The sequence below is a fragment of the Rhinopithecus roxellana genome, chromosome 20 (assembly GCF_007565055.1).
Source record: "Rhinopithecus roxellana isolate Shanxi Qingling chromosome 20, ASM756505v1, whole genome shotgun sequence".
Taxonomy (NCBI): Eukaryota; Metazoa; Chordata; class Mammalia; order Primates; family Cercopithecidae; genus Rhinopithecus; species Rhinopithecus roxellana.
In genome coordinates, this window is record NC_044568.1 from 28,354,614 (window position 1) to 28,375,069 (window position 20,456).

The following is a 20,456-nucleotide window of genomic DNA, read 5'->3' on the forward strand; positions in this document are numbered from 1 at the left end:
GGCTTTTCTCTTTTCTCTCTGCATCTTTGTAACAATTTTTTAAAAGTGGAAATATAATTGCTGGCAATGCTAACAGCTGTAGAAATGATTACAAGGTATGGAAAAGCATAACAGGAATGTCAAGAATCTGTTTCTGGCAGTAATATATATGGAACATTGTTCAGGACAAAAGAGGAGAAGGAAGGAAAAAAGGAGAGGGGTTTATCATCTCTAAGAATTTTCAAACTAAACCTCATTGCTTAATAGGAAAAAAAGATTCCATATTTAAAGTTAAGTCACAGATAACTACTAGCTAAAGCATGACATTACCAGCATTGGAGTCAGAAGAAGTGTGTTTTTGAAGGACAGTGTTGCAAGAGGATCTCGACAGGTTTTCAGAGCCAGGAGACAGAAAATAATTCTACCTCTGTCAATTGAAGGACCTTAGGCAAATCAGTTTACCTCTGCTAGGCTACACTCCAAAATTTAGACATTCAAAAATTTGATATTAATAACCACATGAAAGTCTCGTGTTGAGGTGAATATGTATTTGTTGGTGAAAGATATGTTGGTTTTTAAACAGACAGCACTCTGCAAACGTAGGCTATTGTTGTGTTTTGCTGGTTGTCAAATTCTATACAGTTATACACATCTGCGTGGCCTCCTAATGGTGTTTTTCCAATGGCTAAAGGTTTATGAATAAGACAATTTTCCTGATGGAATTAACCTGATGCTTTTCTTAACCATGTAACCTTGAGTTCACTACACAAAACAATGCTTTGATTAGAGCAATGCATATAATAAAGGTTACCCTAGTTTCTTAGACCCTAGACATCATTCACAAAAAAGAGAACTGCTTTTGAAAGGGATGTATTTGCACTGGGAAGAAAAGTTTTCTACTTCTAATTATAAATGATTTATTGGTGTAAGCAAAACAACAGCCTGTCTGAGAGACACTTCTATGAGCATCCTCTGGTGTGATTTGCAAGACTGAAGAAGAGGGAAAAATGCCTCGATTGTACCAATGATGAGAAAACACCAAAACTACAAAGCAGGTTTCAGAAAACGAAACTCATAACCAAGGACAATAATAAAGCAATGTGTTGACATATACTCTGCAAGTCTTCCTCCATAAATAGTTTACAGAAATTTTGTAATTTCTGTAAATGCGTCCTATAATAATTTTGCATCTTGTTTTTTTTTACATTAAATATCAAGTAGATTTCTATAGGGCAATTATTTGAAAATTATCTCAAATACACGGGGAAATATACATCAAATGAAAAAATGCAGTGGGTGATAGAGATACCATGAAGCGCCTCAAGTATTTCCCATCTCACTGGAAACAAACATGTTCTCCTTTAGAATGAGTGGGAGTTACCAAACTGATTTAGGCCTCTATATTTAACTTCTAGCCAAAAAAGGTAGTTCCATCTAACAACAATATTATGGTGAACAAAAGAAAAAATTAACTCTAAATTTGCAGTAGGGTCTTTTCTTCGGAAGTACCAAATCCCATCTATTACCAGCTCCATGCTTCAGGCCTAAAATGGATCTCCCTGAAGCAATGACAGAATTTTTGCCAAGTGACTAGGATATAAACACCACTTTGGTTGCACAGTGAGACATATGCTCCAAAGAAAACTGGTTCAAAACAGGCAAGTGGGTTTCTACAGAATAAATGAGAGCCCCGTCAATGGCTTCCTTTTCAGGGCTTTGTGTCTGTGCTTGCGTGGTGGCTCTTTGTTTCATCTATGGATAATGGTGCACATGGTGTTCATAATTCCTTACACTAATGAACTGCTATAAATTTGTTTTTGGTATTCCAGAGAGTCCTAACTTCAGCTTCTGGGCAATGCTGAGGAGGCACCCTATATTCCAGACTTACCTTTGGCACGGTGTACTCTCAGCATTGTGGGCGATTTCCATGGGAGAATACACTATTTAAAGAACTACTGTCCCAGCATAAAACAAAAAATCATTTATGAAGATGCAGGAGACTCAGAAAACTAGATTATGTTTGCACAAGCATAATGTCAGAGCCTCCTTTCCCCACTCCACAAGGGGGTCAGGAAAGGAGTACTCAGCTGTGAGAAAAGACATACAGAAGAATTCATGTGGTCATGACAGCGAGGACATGGCCGATCCTCCAAGGAGGATGTGTCATACACTTCATGAGCCCAAGAGTGTGCTGTAGGGTCTGAAGGGCAAGATGCTGGTTCACTGATGTAAAGGAGAGAGGGAAAAAGCTTCAACCAACTAGAAAAACAGTCCTTATGCATGCTATTTTTTATTTCAAACACAGGTATCAATATCAATTCCTTCTCTGAGAGAGTACATTTTAAAATAGGATATATTTTTAAAGGAATATTTAAAGGACACATTAAAATTTATTTAAAAAACTTTTCAAAAGAAACAAAAAGTATGAATTTTATTTAATCCTTGAGGAAATGATTATTTTCTCATCCACAAAAATCATTAATTTTGTTTTTCGTTATCTCCTTTATTAATCTACATTAGAAAAATAAACTTTTCATACACTAAGAACAAGCAAACCAGTCTCAATTGACAAAATGTACCAATGCAACATAATTACTTTCACCTTTAATTTACAGGCAGCCAGATTCAAAATCCTTAAAGTTGCTTACACTTAAACATGACAATGACAACCTAAAAGGTATGATGTTGATTGGAACAGATATTTCATTGGAAAATTGATGATTTTCCATTTCCAATTAAATCTCTAGATAGAAATAAAAAAAATTAAAAATCATATTTAAGAAAAGCCAAATCTTGGATTGTGAGGTATCCTTTTAAGGATGTTTCAGCAGAAAAAAACAAAGACTCTCACAATTGTGTACCTGCCTGGATTAGGCGGGTACCCTGATCAAGGAGATGGGGGATGATTTGGCTTTAGTATTCCAATAATAAAGTTTATAATGAGAATAACATGTTGCTACAAAATCCAGTCTCTTCCTCAGATGCCTTCCACAGAGGGCAGGAAGATTTGTCAGTTTTGTTTGCTGATGATGCCTGGTTCTGCCAACAAACAACACCTGTCACACGGTAGGTAGTCAATATACATTTGTTGAATAAATAAGAGAAAAAAAGAAATGTACAGTATGTTTGTGAAGCCAACTGTGTGTACATTGCTATCGAGGTACACAAAGAGTCTTTGCTTTAAATTTGAGAATGAGGATTTTCAATGGAATATATCTATAAAAATGAAAGAAAGACATTACTGTCTGGACTCTTGTACAGCAAGAGAAGAAAAACCACTAGCAAAGAGCCAACTCACCTGATAGACCTGGATCAAGCATGTGGCCACGGAGAACACCCTTGGGACTCTAATTCTGGCACTCCTGCAAGCTGGGTACTTGGGCAGGACAGCAGCAGCACTCATGAACTGGGCAGCACCTGTTGGTGAGGGCTGATCACATGGATTCTCTCATCCCAGCCTTACAATCAGTCCTTCAGGTACATACTTTTTCTGACTTTGCTGATGAGGAAACTATGCACAGAGGTTACACAGCTTAACAAAGGGCTCTCACCTCATGAGTCATGAAATGGGACTTTAGCCTTTCTTTGCATCTGGTCTTAGAGCCAATACCCAAGAACCACTGTACTGTACACATTGTCTCAGAGAAACTCTTCCTGGGCCTCAGTCTTTAAAAGGTGGGCAGTTGACTTAATAAGAATTAAGGATCAATGATTAGGGTTCAAGGCACTCCAAAATTCCGGTCTTCATTGAAAAGGCTACAGAAGTCTCACCTTAGTAACACCCTATCATCTTGATATCCTTGGTTAATTAAATATTGGAAACCAATTTCATAGTAATTGAGGTCAGAAAAAAGTACTCATGACATTTTAGAATATAATGACAAAGCCATAAATTTTAATGCAACCGTAATTACTTAAAACTGTTACAGCATGCAATGTGTTACCACAACAGCCAGATAAACACTAATTTACTCAGCCTATTCTTCTAGACCTGTAAACACTAGGATTAAATAAATATTTTCATTGAATTTATTCTACCCTCCATTGCCATTTATAGATAGCTTACTTGTCAAGTATTACTTTCTAATTGTTTTATGTTTCTTAACTAGCCTGTAATACTTTGGCAAGGACCTCAAACAATAGTAGACAGTAGGTATAAAATAGATGGCTACATTGAACAGATGACTAAAAGGATGCCTCCTGAGTACCTATATCTTGAAATACACTTTATTGTGCCTTACTTTCAATTTGTGATTTTAAAATCTAGAAATCGCCTATTTTATGTAATAACAATAAAATCCTTCTTTGCTGAAAATACGCACAAAGTTTACAAGCTTAAAAAATTAAATCGCAGTAATGGTCAAGTTTTCCAATAATAAAATAATACATTTTGATAAGGTTTTCATTTTACAAAAACTCAAATAGCTTCATGAGTTCACAAAATAATATATTTCTCAAGATATTAGCATATTCTTACACTGGAAGAGCAGAGAATAAAATTTACTTGGAGATCGAGCATTTGCTTCTTTAAGAAATACTTCTTTTAGTATTTTTACTTTAATACTATGAAAGCTACATAATTACATTCAGATTCATTAACTATTCCAGTAGTTAATTTTTAAAACTTACGATGAACAGTTTTGTTTAAAATATGTAACATTGGTAATATGAAAATCTGAATTTGTAATACAGAAGGATTTGCATTCCTGATTTTTTTTTTTTTCTGATACAACAAATGATGAAATAACTAATGGTTCCACAGAGGATAAAATGTCTCAAATCTGTTGGTTCTGAAGGTGAAGCGAGATTTTGTACTGATACCACATATCACTGAGATGCCAGAAGGAAATGGAATTAAACTCAGATAGTTCAAATGGAGAGATTTTAATGAAGGGACAACCTACAGAGGTGTTGGCAGGGTCAGGGGGAATCAACGAGATATGCTGGCAAATCTCCCCCTGAAGATGGAGGAGGAAGGAGTGATACTGTAGTGAAAGCTTGAGCCTAAGGGAGGAGGATGGGCCGCTGAGCAGGAGGCACCATCCTGAAAGAAGAATCCTCTGCCAGATACTTTTCAGGGTCATTTCTTCACACTCTCTGCAGGGAAGCAGGGGGACAGCAGGAAGAAATATCCTAACCTCACTCTCCTCCCTCTGCCAGTGCCTTCCATTGGCCAAATCCTCCCAGAGGCCAGTTGGTGGCGATCAGCTTCCAGGGGCAACAGGAGGGAAGAGGAGGGCAGAGACTGGCTCAGGGGTGGGGGATCATGCACATTAGGGGCTCAGTTGTTCAAATACCTGTCACTGAGGCCTGATGAGGGTGGGAAGACCGAGCATGCTCCTCTGACCTAATTTCTAAGAAATCTACCGGAAATAATATTTGGGGATCTTTCCATTTAATAAATTTTTTAAAAAATTGCTGCCCTCTCAGCCCCATTTCCCATGCATTTTCCTCTCTTCAAGCTGTATTTAAATTCCTTCTTTCATTTTCCTTCTGGTAACAAAGATGTCTGTGACTCAACAGACGTTTCTCTAAGACCCCATCCTGTTAGGTCTCTGAGCTGTGGAAAGTATTTATACAATTGCCAGTGAATACAAGATGCAGGAATTTCCCTAAGATCCCTAACAAAATTGGTGATAAGTAGTCCCACATGTTAATCCAGCCACCCATGGATGACAGCGCTTACTGTTTCTTTGATAAATGCCAAATACATTTGAAATAAATACCTGACATATTTGTTTAAGTGCTTTCTAATCTATTAATTTTATATATGTGTGAGTCTGTTTTGTATACCTTCTGATTATAGGATAAATGTAAATAAATCCAAAGAATAATCAAAGCTACCACTTTCAAGAAGCCTTCTTTGTAGAACTGGAAGAGTCTTAAGTAGGCTTTTCAGGTATGCATCTCTTATTATCGCTAAACACCAACTCCTGCAAGGCAGACATCATGTGTGGGTCATCTTTACAGCAGGCACAGGCCCTAAAACAGTGACATGCACATTGTAGGCATTCCATAAATGTTTGCTGAATTGGCTAAACCTTGGTTTGTCCCCATAATCAACCACCGCAAACAGCACACAGATAATTACTTCTTGGAAAGATTCCAGCTGGTGTTTGATGTTACCTATGTGTTTTTTCTCTCAAGAGCAGCTCTGTAGGATTACATTATTTTCTGTTTTCTTGTTTTTTTTTTTCCCTTTGACCTTAATGTCATCTACTTCAATAACAGTTTCATACAAAATTCCTACCAGCACATACCACAGCAGATTCAAGGCCTTGTTTTAAAAATGGTGCCAGCATCTCTTAATTTGGAAGATATATTGTCTCTCCTGAACATGGGCTAAGAAAATGTATAATTTGGTATTAACATAAGAACTGAAGACACTTTAAATGCACTGTTTCATTTTTATAAGATAAAAATAATTTTAAGAATCAAAATGTTATCAACAGACCTGTCCTTCATTAAAAAGTAAAACTGCATTTTCCTACATTGTATGAAAGTATCCAATTACAAACAATTTTGAAATGTAACTTTTAAAAATGTAAACAGCAAAAATATTGTATTTAAAATAAATCTGGACAGGCAAAAAAATATATATACATATCCAGAAGACAGAGATTTTGGTGAAAGTTAAGATATTTCATCTTTGAACAACTTAGAATCTTTCCTGCATTTTATAGTCTAGTTCCAGGCATTAATTTGAAATAACCTTGAAATCCTAAATCTAACACCCTTCAGAACAAAGTAGCTTTTCTCTTCTGCTTTATGAGCAAATGGACTAAATACTAGGGAATGGTACTGTCTGGGCCTTTGAACCAAGACTGAAAGAGATGAAATCCTATATGATACGTATAAACATTAGAGAATCCATTTTGATTTAATAAAAGGATGAATTTGCTCTATATCCTGTGAGAAAATGGTTCCCTTTTCCTGAAAATGTTGTCTCATTCCAACAATAGAGGGTTGGTTTTTTTTCCAGGGTGTGGTGTGGGGGGTGGACAGAGTTGCCATGAATATGGCATCTATCGAGACTGCTGTTATATTTATTTCCCAAAATGCATTGTAGCAGGAAATTCAGAACACAATAAGAGAAAATAAATGTTTGACTTCAAAATATAAGGCCACATTTAAAGCAGCAGGTGAAGTATAGAACAGTTAACAGTACGAATTCTTTATCTGCAGTCTTGCAGTTCCCTAAATCTCTGTAACACATCACTTTTAAAAGCCTCAGAGAAGCGGTTCTGTAATAATTTACCAATAATTCAACCCCTCAATAGCCTTAGCAAGTGAAACCTTATAGTCTTACATTTTAGAAATGACCCAACTTGATCCTTTTATTCTTCAGAATATCTCTCTCAAATTTTCATTTGCTTTTCATTAATTGATGAATTATGAGATTTTTAGGTGCCTGTCCACAAAGAAATGAAATTTTCACTTTCCAGGAACCTAACAAATGAAAAGATAGAAAGCAATTCCAACAGAATGTTACCAAAGAAATCTTTTAGAATAGACTGTTAACATTATTTATTTATATTTATCTGGCTCTACTATTTGTGGTACATTTACACTTCAAAGCTAAACCTCAAATAACATCATAGTGAGTGGTTGACTTCATGTTTAGCTGAGGTCTTGAAGACTGAAAAAGACCATGACAAACACACATCTATTGTCTTGGCTACTGTGTCCATCTTCATCACCATTCTGATAGTGTGCAATGTATTGCAGCTCACCCTTTGGGAAGGACTAAAGTAGACATCTGTTGGTTCTGCTTGTTCAGCATTCCTACCCTAATTTTCCTATGGAGAACCCCTTTATTCTAGACCACGTGAAGTTAATGCCAAACCCCATTCCAGGGGATGCACCTGAATCCAACCTCAGTCATCTAAACAGTCCCTTCTCCACGTTCAGAGAAGAGCAAGCGACTCAAACTGCCTTCATAAGAACAGACCTGGGACTTCTGCTGCAAATATTGAAGAATAAGTACTCTTTTTTCTTGCTAGGACTAAGCTGGTAGTACCTTCTAGGAGGCTATCATATGGAAACAACTTGTTTGAAAATGAAGCCACAACTAGAAAACAGATCCTGGTAACCCGGATTGACGGATCCAGACCTACCTTAAATGGCAGGACCTAACCCGAGGCTTTTTGCATCAACCAAGTAAAGTCCTTAAGCCAGTTTGAGTTGGTTTTGTCACTTGCAGCTAAAAGAATTCTGACTCTAACAATGTGACAATAGCAAAAATAAACATGACTGCTTTTGAGGTTTCTAATGGATTTTCCTCCCTAGATACATGATTTCATTTAATCCTCACAATTCAAAAAAGCACATGTCTATTAACATTAAATTAATATTCATTATTTTGAACACATACTATGTGGACAAGGGATGGGGAAAGCCAAGGGAGTAATCAACGTGAAATCTCACTTATATGGGAGGGAAGTGGAGGTTACATATCTCAGGGCACTTAATAGGTATCATCAAATGAAAGAATAAACAGTATATGGGAGAGGCAGGAGGTGATTCTTCATCAATTCCTGGATGAAAAATTAGGAGATAATGAACTCCTAACAGTCAGCCTAATGAGAATGGCTCAAGCAACAGGGCATAGAGAGGGAGTTAGGTTAGACATGGGGTTCTTGACAGTTTTCAGCTCTGGATGGGTGCAGCTGTTGTCAGTGGGAAAGGGAAAAAGGAAGGACTCAGTGTGGAAGGCAGGGAGGGAGGAGACAGTGTGAGTCAGTGAAACAGGGCCCTTAGAATGACAAGTCTGGACCAGAGAGAGGCTAAGACTGGAAATACAAGATGGGTAACCACTGGCATACAGATGGCAGTTCAGACTTGGGCACTGCCCACCAGAGCCTCAGCATGAAGAGAAGAGGGGGAGGCTGGCCACCACCTCCCTCTGGGTAATCGTAAATCTGCTCCGTGAGCTCCTGAAAACAGGCTCTTTCACTCGCCCCATCTCTTGCTCTTGATTGCAACCTGGCATTCAGGAGGCACCCAGTAGATATCTGTGGAGTGACCGACAACGCAGCGCTAGGGCACTGAGAAGACCCCGGGGCACCAGGGGCTGGTTCTACAAGGGTGCCCCTCCCAGGCCCCTCCAGCACGCTGCCAGAGCCGCCAGTCTTGGCCGCTACTCCGGATGCTGCCTCATTATGCAGCTCTCACCTCTCAAATTAGTTCATGCTCTCACATTAGGTGTAATCACAGCTGGCAACGCTTTCTGGGGATGTCGCAGAAAAGATCTGAGTTGAAAAAATATTTTTGTGTCATATTTATTTAAAGTAAAATTGCTGCTTCCTCCCCGCCCCTTCCTTTCCTCCTGGCCCACCCAGCGACCCCGGCCCTGCTCAACGGAGGCGGGGGTCGGAGGTGAGACTTCCTCCACATAATTCCTTAAACAGCGATCAACTAAGTCTTAAAGAAAAAAAAGAGATCTAGAAGCAGAGACATGGCTGCTGGAGATCCCAAAGCTGGTGTACCCGCGTGGGGGAGAGCGTACCCTGGGGGCGGCCGGCAGGCCGGACCAGAGGCTAGCTCCGAGACCCAAGGCAGGAACTCTCCGCCGGCGCCCCGCGTCTCTCCAGCTCCCGAGGCTGCGCTGACTCCACTGATCACGCCAGGTTCAAGGTCGCCCGGTGGCGACCGGAGCGCCGGGAGCCGGTGGTAAATGTTCCAGCCGGCCTCTGCCTGGGGTCCGGAGCCGCGTTTCTGCTTTGTACTTGACGGACAGGTCCGCCCGCCCTCCCGCCGCCCGGCTACCAGCCCGCGTTCATCCTGCAGGGCTAAGTCTTCCGCACTCGGCCTGGAACGCCTGGAGCGCTCCCTTCCTCTCCCTATCTTCGCAGCTCTCCTCACTCCTGCCACTTGGCAAAGCTGCATTTTGACTTTCACATTTTTGACTACGTGTGTGTAGTTTCAAGTCCATGCGTGGCACGAAAATCCACTTAGGGTAAAAATTATTCTCGAAAAATCGCCCATCTGGTGTTCTACACTCAAGGCTAGGAGGTGCAGGCACGGGTGCATAAAGCACGCCATAAGGGTGCACAGCAAATAAAAAGTACGGATACAAAACGTAAATTTTAAGTGTAAAACAGAAAAGCAGTGCTCGTTGCCGCCCCGCACGCTGGATTTTAAGGAGCACGAAGGCGTGCCTCGGCTGCTTTCGCTTAGCCCCGCGTCCTCAGCGCCCGGCCCAGTACCCGGTACTCCGTACGGGTTCAATGATCTCTCCTGAATAAGTGAACAAATTAAGAAATGAATGAATGACCTCTCGATCCGACCTCCGCGTCTGGCAGAGCAGAGCAGTCGTTGTGGGAAGCGGGAGAGAGCGAGAGGCCAAGCTCCACCGTCGCGGCCGCCTGCTGGAGCAGAGGGACGTGGAGACGCCCGGCGCCGCGAGTGCCTGCCCTGTAGCTCCCGGGTAACACGTGCGCCCACCCCAAGCCGCGCAGGCCCCGCCCCGCCACGCGCGCACGCGCCCTGCAGCCCCGCCGCCCGGACCCTGCGCTAGACTCGCCCAGCGCGCCGGTTGCCCTCCCGCCCGCGCCCGCTGGGAGGCGCTACCCTCCCACCCGGCGCGCCCACAGGCGGGCAGGCGACTCGCGGCCTCCAGCGATTCCACTCCGAACCCCGGCGCGCGCCTCCTCCTACCTGAGGGCCGACCAGTGGGGGCGGGCGTGAGGGCCGAGCAGCGGGGGCAGGCCGGAAGGCTGAGCAGCGGGGGCGGGCGGGAGGGCCGAGGGGGGCGGAACAGGATCGAGGCGGGAGGCGAGAAAGTGACCGGCCGCGGCGGACCCTCGGTGCGCGGACGCGGGCGCGCGCCCGCGCTCCCTTCGTCGACTCCCGGCCAGAGCCCAACCCTGCTGCCGCGCGCCGCCCGCCTCGCCGAGCCTAATAACAACGGCGCCCGGGGTCAGGTGGCCGCGCGCGGACAGCGCCGTCATTGGCTCGGTGGGGAGCGCGGCGCGTCAGGATTGGCTGTGGGGCGGGGCCTCGGCCGGGGCGGGGGCAGGGCCTCTGAGGGAGGCGGGCCGGGAGGCGTCGGGGGCGGGTCTAGGCCGCGGTCCGCGCCTTTGTGCCCGGCGCGCGCTCTCCGCCCGCTCCGGCTGCAGCGCCGGCTGCATCAATAATTCAGAGCGGCGGCGGCGGCGGCAGCGGCGGGTGCGGGCAGGAGGCGGCGGCGGCAGTGGGAGCGAGCAGCAGCGGCTATGCATCCAAGTGCGGCTGGGCAGCCGCGGCACCCCTGAGGCCGGGGCGGGGCTCCGGGAACACAGCGTGGAGGGGACGCTCGTCCCGTAGTGCGAGGAAGAGCTGTAGTGTCCAGAGCGGCGGCGGCGGAGCTGCGCACGGAGCTGAGGAGGGGGCTTTGGAGCGGGACTGGGACGGGGGGGGGCGGCTGGCGCGAGCAGCCCCGGGGGTGGGGGGCGGGGTGGGCGCCGGAGGCGCGATGCTGGGCGCCGTAGAGCTGCTGCTGCTGGGGGCCGCGTGGCTGGCGGGCCCGGCCCGCGGGCAGAATGAGACGGAGCCCATCGTGCTGGAGGGCAAGTGCCTGGTGGTGTGCGACTCCAACCCCACGTCCGACCCTACGGGCACAGCCCTGGGCATCTCTGTGCGCTCCGGCAGCGCCAAGGTGGCTTTCTCTGCCATCAGGAGCACCAACCACGAGCCGTCCGAGATGAGTAATCGCACCATGATCATCTACTTCGACCAGGTGAGTGCTCCTTCCTCCCGCGGCGTGCAGATTGGGCTGGTGAGGGAGGGGTGGATGGAAGACCGATGCCCGGTCCTCTGCAAGAGCTCTGCGGAGGCGCGGGGACGACAGTCCGGGACCGATTGCTGCCCACTCCCCTTCGTTCCCGTCTCGTTATAGGTACTAGTGAACATTGGGAGCAACTTTGATTCAGAACGCAGCACTTTCATCGCCCCGCGCAAAGGGATCTACAGTTTTAACTTCCACGTGGTAAAAGTCTACAACAGACAGACCATACAGGTCAGCCGCCGCCTCGGGCCAGGCCCTGGCCCCGTAGCGGGGTTACTGGCCGCAGGGGTGCTCGGGCTTTCCGGAGGTGGTAGGCAGAAGTGGCGGCTGCATGTACTTCGGGCTGCTTGGAGGGACAGATAGCGGGGCCTCTCAGTTCTGTGGCTTCAACTGCCCTCTGCTTTCCCTGTCTCTGGCTCTTGGGATCCAGCTCCATCCCCCCAGAGACAGAATTTTCTGCTTCCGCCTTCCGGGCCCCTCCGAAGGGTTCCCTGGATTGCAGGGACTTCCTTGTAACTGCTGTTGTTAGCGCCCCAGACAGCTGCCGCTTGGGGAGCCTTCCCCGACTTGGATGCTTGTCTTCAGCACCACGGACAGGGCCCCCGTTTTCTCCCACTTGCCCCCATCCCCACCCCGTGCGGACTCTGGGTTTTTGAGCTAGCAGCATTTAGCCCCGGGGGGTGAGGGGTGGAGAGAGAAGGGAAGGAGGGGGCGTAGTGCTACTCTTTCCCGGCTCCAGCCGTGTCCCAGCAAGCACTCGCCGGCTCTTCGGGTCCCCAGAGATGTCCAGGTTTCCCTTGGGCGCCGAGAGAGGCGGGACGCACAGCTGGGGAGAGGGCGCGAGGCCCTTGACTGACGGTGCCACCACAAGGGCAAAACCAGGCTGTGGCGGGCGCGGCTGGATGGGGGCGGGAATTGAGCCTGTGGTTTGGGGAGAAAATACATTGTGCCGCTCGGTGCGAGATTTCTAATCAGAAATCACGGTGGCTTCTCCACTGTGTCTTGGCAACTGGGTCCAGGAGGGATCAGGGGCTCTTCGTTTATTCGTTTTTGTTTTTCCGGTGGCGCCGGAGGGAGCCTGAGTTGCTGCGGCTTTTTTGTTTGTTCTTTGTTTTTTGAGGCTGAGGGGAAACGGGAGAGAGGTCAAAGGCCTCAGGGCGCTAGAGCCACCTCATGGGTTTATTAAATTGGATCACAGAGCACAGTCGAGATTCGCTTGGCGCGCTCATTTGAGAAACTGGAATAAGAGCAACTCCCGTTTTGGGGACAGACCCTTCCTGTCACCCAGATGTGTGGTCTTTCGCCCCACTGGAGCCTCAGTAGTAAGCTGCAAAGCCCCTTTTCCTCCATTCGCCCCCCCGCCCCACACCACCTCTCCGTGCTTCCAGGTCTTACAGGCTGTTAGCCAAGCAGGGGAGAGGTTCGCTCCACCGCGGCTTCGGTGCCTGTCTAGGTTGCGCCTCTGAAGCGGGCCTTTCTCTTTCTCAGGTGAGCCTCATGCTAAACGGGTGGCCGGTGATTTCAGCCTTCGCTGGTGACCAGGACGTGACCCGGGAGGCCGCCAGCAACGGAGTCCTAATCCAAATGGAGAAAGGCGACCGAGCATACCTCAAGCTGGAGCGGGGAAACTTGATGGGGGGCTGGAAGTACTCGACCTTCTCCGGATTCCTCGTGTTTCCTCTCTGACTGGCTCATAGCCTGAAGGGAGGCAGGGAGAGGGCGAAGGCAGAAAGGGGAGTGAAAAAGAGGCTGAAATTAAGAGGGAGAGAAAGCAGCACGACTTGAAACTTCCTACATGTTCTGTAACTGTATCTGGGTAAAAAGGTGCGCGCCAGCGGTGGGACAACTTTGTCCATTTCCTTATTAGGAGACATAAATTTCGCTTAGCTCTGCGCAATCCCGTTTCCAAAAATAAACACGCCTCCCCCATTCCAGTTGCAGTAATCAAGAAAGAGATGGCCTTGTCATTGTTTCTTATCCCCCAACTTCATGTTCCCTGCAATTTATTTAAAGAAACTTTGTATTTCACTACATAATCTGAAATCTTTCTCCCTAGCCCCCTCTGAATCCTTCTGCCTACTGAAATCTAATATATTCCCCGCCCCCAACCTTTTTTTTCAGTTTGGAGAGGGGGTAAGGTTTTTTTTTGTTATTGTTGTTTTGTTTTGTTTTGGATGGGGAAGGTAGTTTTAATTTGGCAAGTGTTGCTCTTCTTAAAACACTGCTCAAGTTAATTAGCTGAAGATACTTAGTGTCCTCGGCTGCTTGTTAGCAGAGAAAGGACTCACCTTAGTGGTGACTGGTTTAAAAAAATATGAATATATATCATTTGTACACGAAGAACTCTTCCCAGTGGAAACTGGCTGTGTTTCCGTATTTCTATGTCCTACTCGGAGTGATCGTGAAATCTAAGGCTGCTTGATGTTCTGATGCTTGTCAATGCCGTCGTGCTCTGTGGCTCCACGAAACGCCAAGGAGCTTCTTCGGGACGCTTCCTCTTCCCCTGTAACATACGTGTGAATAGCCAAGATTTAATTTTGCTTTAATCTAATAAAGTCGAAGCGGGACTTTTATTTTTTCTGAAACAGCTTTCTAAGCTCTGCATCTTCCCCAGCTGGGAGGTTGGGGGTCGGGGGTGCCAAAGGGCGAGGTTCTGAAGGGCAGGAGACTTGGGAGAACGTAACCATAGAAAGGCCTGGGCGCGAGGGCTTCCTCGCAAAGCCAGCCTTGCCCTTCTTCCTGCGCCAGGCCAGGGGCCAGCACTGCATTCGCCTGTGTTTACAGCTTTGGCGCAAACGTAAGAAACGTGGCCGATATCTTCCTTGGCCAGGCGCGGCCGCCAACCCGGGAGCGAAGTTTGATTTTTTTCTTTGCGTTCCAAATGCATCAGGAATAGTCCCAGTTTGAGGACCCAAACCACTCTGCCTGGAGCGGCAGACTCCTCACACCTTCTGTCCCCGGATATCTCCCACCGCGTCCGCCCCGCAGTTCCCGAAGCAGCGTATGTTTTATACACCGCCTCTGAATCCGGAGGAGTCCACCCGCCGCATACTCGGGCGCCCAGGACCTATGATTCCGCTCATTCACAGGACTTTATTCAAGAGGTTCGTCCAGGAGTTTTAATTGTATCGGAACATAATGTGAAAGCAAAATTGAAATAAACGACTTCGTTTTAAGTCTGGAAGGCTGACCCAGTTGCTTCGGCAGCGGGGAGGTCGGGAGCCGGAGCCAGTGGGCGTCCTGGGGCGAAGGGCCGGGAGCTGGGAGCTGCAGCCGGGTGGTCCCCTGCAGTTGTGATTCCTTTCAGAGAAACTTTTTCCTGGCCCAATATTCAGGAATGAATTTTATTTCCTTTAGGGGCGTGGGGAGAAGGGAGAGTTGGTAATAGCACAATAAGCAACGTTTCTCGGATTTATCCCAGCGGCTGGTTCGAGTTAGAAATTCATGGAGCACGGGGCCTCTGTTGAAACCCAGGCCCATTTCTTCTCCACATGCAATCCGGTAAGCCGTGGAGCAGCTATAGCGGGAGCCCTTCCAACCCAGTGGCTCCGGGACCCGCAGAGATAGGTAGGGACTCGCGAGTGAGGAGTGGACCAGAGTACTTTTCTGTTTCTGCCCAACAGTTTCCATTCTACTCTGTCAGGCCCCAGGGAAGTGGGAATGAGAAGAAATAAGGGGCCTTAAAGGGATTTAAAGAAAAACTGTTTTTAATAAAGAGACGCGCTTTTTCCGAAGTCTCCTGGTTGGGAAGGAGAGGTCGGAGACGGAGGCTTTGGCAGCGAAACTAGCTCCACTCAGCAGCTCTGCCATTGCAGGGCCAGCCCTCCGGGCTTGTGGAGACCCTACAGTCAGTAGGGTGAGTGTAAGCTCGAGGCTCCAGGGCCGCAAAGGTTGGAGAGCCACTGCTCAAGGAAGCTGCCCCTGAACGCTTTGGCGCTCCCCGGGCTGCAGGTGGGTGGGTCAACTCTCTTTCTGAGGGTGAGAACCACCAGGGTTCTGGTTTCCGTGACTGCCTGTTCTGTGGGGCCACCAGGCTGTGTCCCGGTGGGGTGACTTTGGCAAGTCCGCTCTCAGGCACTAAATTTGCCCATTTATATAAAGACAGGGAGAAATCTAAACACCTCTCAGAGTTCCTCCTGCTCTGTGGATCTAGCCCTCCTCTGCTCCCAGACAGGGAGTCTGCAGATTCTTTTGCCTGGGTGAGTGAGTCCTGGCTGCAGCCTGTGCTTACCTGGCTGCCAAGTGGCAGCTCCTGCGTGCTAGGCCTTGGGCTAAGGTGCAGGCCAGGGGAAGCCTGTGTCTCCCGGAACTGGGACTCACTCCTGAGCCCCAGCTCTGGAGCCTGGAAGGTGAGTACAGTGGGAGCAAATTGTCCCCATATTGGAAGAAGAGGGGTTGGTTTTTCTTTGAGTCTGCTGTAGCTCAGCAGACCTCCTTCCTGGGAAAGGATTCCTGTCTCCCACAATGTCCGAACCTAGTATTGGAGAACTTTCTTAATTGGGCTCTAACCTCCCTCTTCTTTCTCCACCTGCTGACCCCTTCCCTTGCCATCTGATGATTCCACCTCCCATTGTTGTCTTTATGCCTCCACACCTGCTGTTCCTGATTGAAGCTGAAGCACCCCTTCTCTCCTCCAGTTTGCAAAGTCCTATCCTGCTGAGGACCCAAGAAGTCCAGCGGAAAGGCTGCCTCCTCTGGGAGGAGGTTCTATCCACACAATACAGGCATTGCTTCCCCGAGGTTCAACACCCCTTCCGCACCTTCCAACCAGGCCTTGTTTTGTGCTGGTTGGGAAGGGAGACATCTGGGGCTGAGCTTGCTCTTACTGTGTGGGTTCCATGGGGCAGAGACAGCCCACACAGCGCTTAGCCTGCTAACCTGGCATCCCCACCCCAGAGGGCCTGGGGAGATGTGGGGCTTCATGTCTCCCAAACTGCCCTTACTGTCAGGCCTGAGCCTGCCGGTGGCCTGAGTGGGGCTGTGGATAGCTCTCCCCAGGGACCTAGAGATTTGAGTCCTTAGGGTCCTGGCACATGGGGTTGGGCCACCTCCCTCACTTCTGGTGTGAAGGTGAGGTGAGTGTTACTTCTGCTAGAGGCAGGGGAGCCATCTTCTGAGCACTGGGCTTCAGCCGGAAGGGAATCAGAGACTTGAAGACTGAGAGAGATGGAAAAGGAGGGGCACTAGGTAGAGACTACCTTCCTTCTCCCAGCCAGAGGTTAGGGAGGGGACCCATTCGGAAACCCACACCTCACAGTGGCATCCTTTGATGCTTAGAATCCTTTGGGCCCTTCTGGATCTGGGCCCCGCCTCTTGCTTTCATCTAAAATAAACCCCTTCAGAACAAAGCCTGTAGGGGTTCCAAAGCCACCCCTCCATTCAGCCTTACCCTGGTCCCGAAGGCTCCTCCCCAGCCCAGGTCACCTTGGTCACCTCCTCCGGGAAGCCTTTCATGCCTTTCTTCTCCGGCCTCCCTCTTTGGAGTGTGGCCTCTTTACCATCCTGCCTCCTCCCTTCCCGCACCCCGCCAGTTCTTCCAGGGCAGAGGCTGTGTCTTATTCTGCGCAGCGTTTCTGGCACCCAGCCAGGCTTAAAGGTACGGTGAGTGGAACTCAGGGAGGCTTCTAGGACCCAATGAGCCCAGACCTGGCTTCTCCGCCCGGGTTCTCCACACCGCGCTAAGCGCCCCGGGAGCCGCACAGGCGAGGAGCCGAGGGTGATCGCTGTGGTCTCTGCTGGATTGCCCTGGGCCACGCGCTGGCCCCGCAGCTCGCCTGCTCCCCGGCCGCCGCTTCCACCATAAGCCGAGCTGGGAGCGCGCCTTTCAAGCTGCTCTGGAGCGCTAATGCTCAGAGACCGGGCGCATCCGCTTTTAATGAGAACATAATTACCCAGATGGAGAGGGAGCCTCACCCCGCTCCTTAATTGTTGCCTTGAATGGGGTGGTAGTGGGGGATAGTGCGGGGCGGAGGGAAGGCGTGGGACCTCCCACAGGTTTCAGGTTGGGTCCTGCGGCGGGGCGGACTCAGTGGAAGGCGAAAGACCCTGAACTGCGGACGTGTGCGCTGCACTTGGCCTCTGGCTTCATATGAGACCTTAGAATACTCTCCCCGAATCCCAGCTTTACTGTTTTCAACTCACAAATGCGAGAGATGGGCTAGAAGACGTCTAGTGCTACTTCCAGGCGGTCTTACTTTTATGATCAGTGTGGGTGAGTTTAAGCCTTCATCTTGGTGTCCAGCCACCTGTCTCCCGCAGGTGCTGGGCCTAATCACCTCAACAGGCTTTCAAACAAAACATTGAAACCTAATACTGATTCTGGGTGGGGAAGTGGGCGGGGAGGGGGGGCAGTGGTGCCCCGGAACCGAAGCTCAGGCACAGCTCCCTTTGAGCTAATTCCACGGAGAAAAAAACAAAACAAGAAAACAAAAAACAAACAAACAAAAAAGGCGGGGGTTGGGGTGGGATTGCCCAGGGACGTTTACAAAGATCTCTCAATCTCTTTGCATAGCGGATACATACACACTCCTGGAGAGCCTTAGCGTCCTCGCATTTCAAATGGGAACAATAATGCCTTCACAACTAGGTAGTTGTGAAGACTATGCTAAAAGGTCCAGAAAGTGCTCACCACTGCCTGACACATAGTAGGTGCTGAATACCGAGCAATACCAAGGAGCGATCAACACCTGGCATATCCCACAATCATAGAAACAGGATATAGGGGAACATCTGGGTAATCCCAGCGACATCAAACAGATGTGAAAACTGAAACCAGAGAGCAAGTGAACCTGAATGGTGGATGTAGGAAAAGGACCCTGTGTTCTTTCTTGTTCCTGCACACTGATCCCATCCTTACCCACATCAACCACAAGCATAAGAGATTTTACCCCCTAAATATATTTCCTCTTCATCCCTTTGCTTGTATATTTGCATCGACCGCTGTGGATGAATGTTCTCTGCGTGTCTGTAGGCTCTCCCACCAGACCAAGAGCTCTGTTGGCATGTCTGTGTCCCTTCAGAGGGTAAGCCCTTCAGGCTGAGAACTGTGTCTTCCTCATCTTGCCTGGTCCTGTGCTACCTACACAGTGCCTGGCACAGAGCAGGTGGCCTGTGATCATGTCATGAGCTAACCCAAACTGTGTCTGGCACAGTTGCAGGATATGGACACAGCCAATGAAAGTGCCCTTCAGGGGACTTCCTGGACCTCTCAGTCCCTCCTGTCTCCCCACCCCCTATATCACTAACAGGAACAATGCTGAAATGGAAGTGCTCCCAGATCCTGGGCAGAGACGGAAACCTTTCTAGGTACCTGCACTTGCTTTTATCTCTTCTTCCCATTTCAGTCTGAGCCCAGCCTGTCCCCAGCAAGTCCCAGCTGTGATCCTGAGAAGGCAGTAAGCAGGGACAATGAGAAAGAGGCCAGAATCAGATGTATGGGCGGGTGTTTGGATTTATTGCTAGGTCTTCTCACTGGAAAAATGATTTGCTGTGCATAGATGAGGCTGCCTGCACTTCAGGAGGCAGCAAGGAAACACAACGCTGCTGATGTCAGGAAGGAGAGCCTCGTGATTCTAAGCAGAGGCCTTCTGGTTGTGTGGCCACAGCACAGAGCCTAGGGAGATCTTTGTTCATCTTGCTAAGCTCCAAAGACTTCAAGGAAGGGGTGTAGGGTGAGGGATCAGGGTATCTCATCTAAGCAGACTCCAACCTGACCTCAGTGCTCTATTTGAGCACATTCCTATACCCTATACCTCATTGGCAAAGCCCTCCCTGACCCCTACTCATCAGCTTGTCATCTGCTGACCACCTGAACTCTCCTATTCAGATCATGCCCTGACCACATCTTTGCTGCATGCTAAGCTCCAAGAGGATCAGGCCCTTATCTGCAGGCTCCCTGCAGTGTGCCCACAGTATTGACACAGTGCCAGGGGTAGTCAATACTCTTTCAGTGTTCCTTGAATGCATGAGAAAATGAACATATGACTGTGTAGACAGATGGATAGAGGGCTTACTGGTTGCATTGTGAATGCATCTCCCTGGCCCACCAGACTGGGAACTCCACAAAGGTATCTGTCTTCTCTGCCTTGTTTATAACTGTGTCCTCAGTGCCTAGCACAGTGGTGGAATACAGTCAGCATGCAAAGCGTTTCTTCAATGAATGAAGAATTACCTTTATAATACTTTGGAAGTGGGATTCATGGGACTATGAGATTCTAGGGTGTAGGCTTGGCACTGTGCTCCTCTCTAAATCTTCACTGTTCCCCTGAATGTTTATTTTGGAATGGAATTGCATTGTACCTGTTGTCTGGAGTCAACTCTATAGCATGAGTTGTTTTTGTATGCTGTTTGTCCCCATGCCCAACATACTGTGGGTACCTTAGAGGGCAGGGGCCATATTTTATTTTCCTTAAAGGAGAGGGATACTCTTCTTTCCCCACCAGCATTTAATAATGGGATTCGGTATTGGTTGATTGGTTGTTTAATCCAGGATCAAGCCATTCAGCCTGTGGCAATGAATGGGCATTGACACCTTAGTGATAGTGGTAGGTAACAAAGATCAGAAGGTGCTAACCAACAGGCTTTCCCATGGTACTGGCACACTGGTCAGATGTAAAAAGTACATACAGGGTCTTGACCAATGAGGGGGCTGGTAATTCCTTGTTCATGGATGGCCATAAGGTCACTGGGGTTTTGTTCTAGCTGGAAACAG

The 20,456-nt window shown here is 48.0% G+C and overlaps 1 protein-coding gene across 1 annotated transcript; it reads left to right on the forward strand.

Moving 5' to 3' along the window:
* Nucleotides 1-11,084: 11,084 nt before the first annotated feature.
* CBLN1 (cerebellin 1 precursor) lies at nucleotides 11,085-14,930 on the forward strand. The gene is made up of 3 exons (XM_010375937.2): nucleotides 11,085-11,698; nucleotides 11,858-11,977; nucleotides 13,235-14,930. Exons 1-3 carry the CDS (start codon nucleotides 11,435-11,437, stop codon nucleotides 13,430-13,432), a joined length of 582 nt encoding a protein of 193 aa, XP_010374239.1. The 5' UTR covers nucleotides 11,085-11,434; the 3' UTR covers nucleotides 13,433-14,930.
* Nucleotides 14,931-20,456: the final 5,526 nt, after the last annotated feature.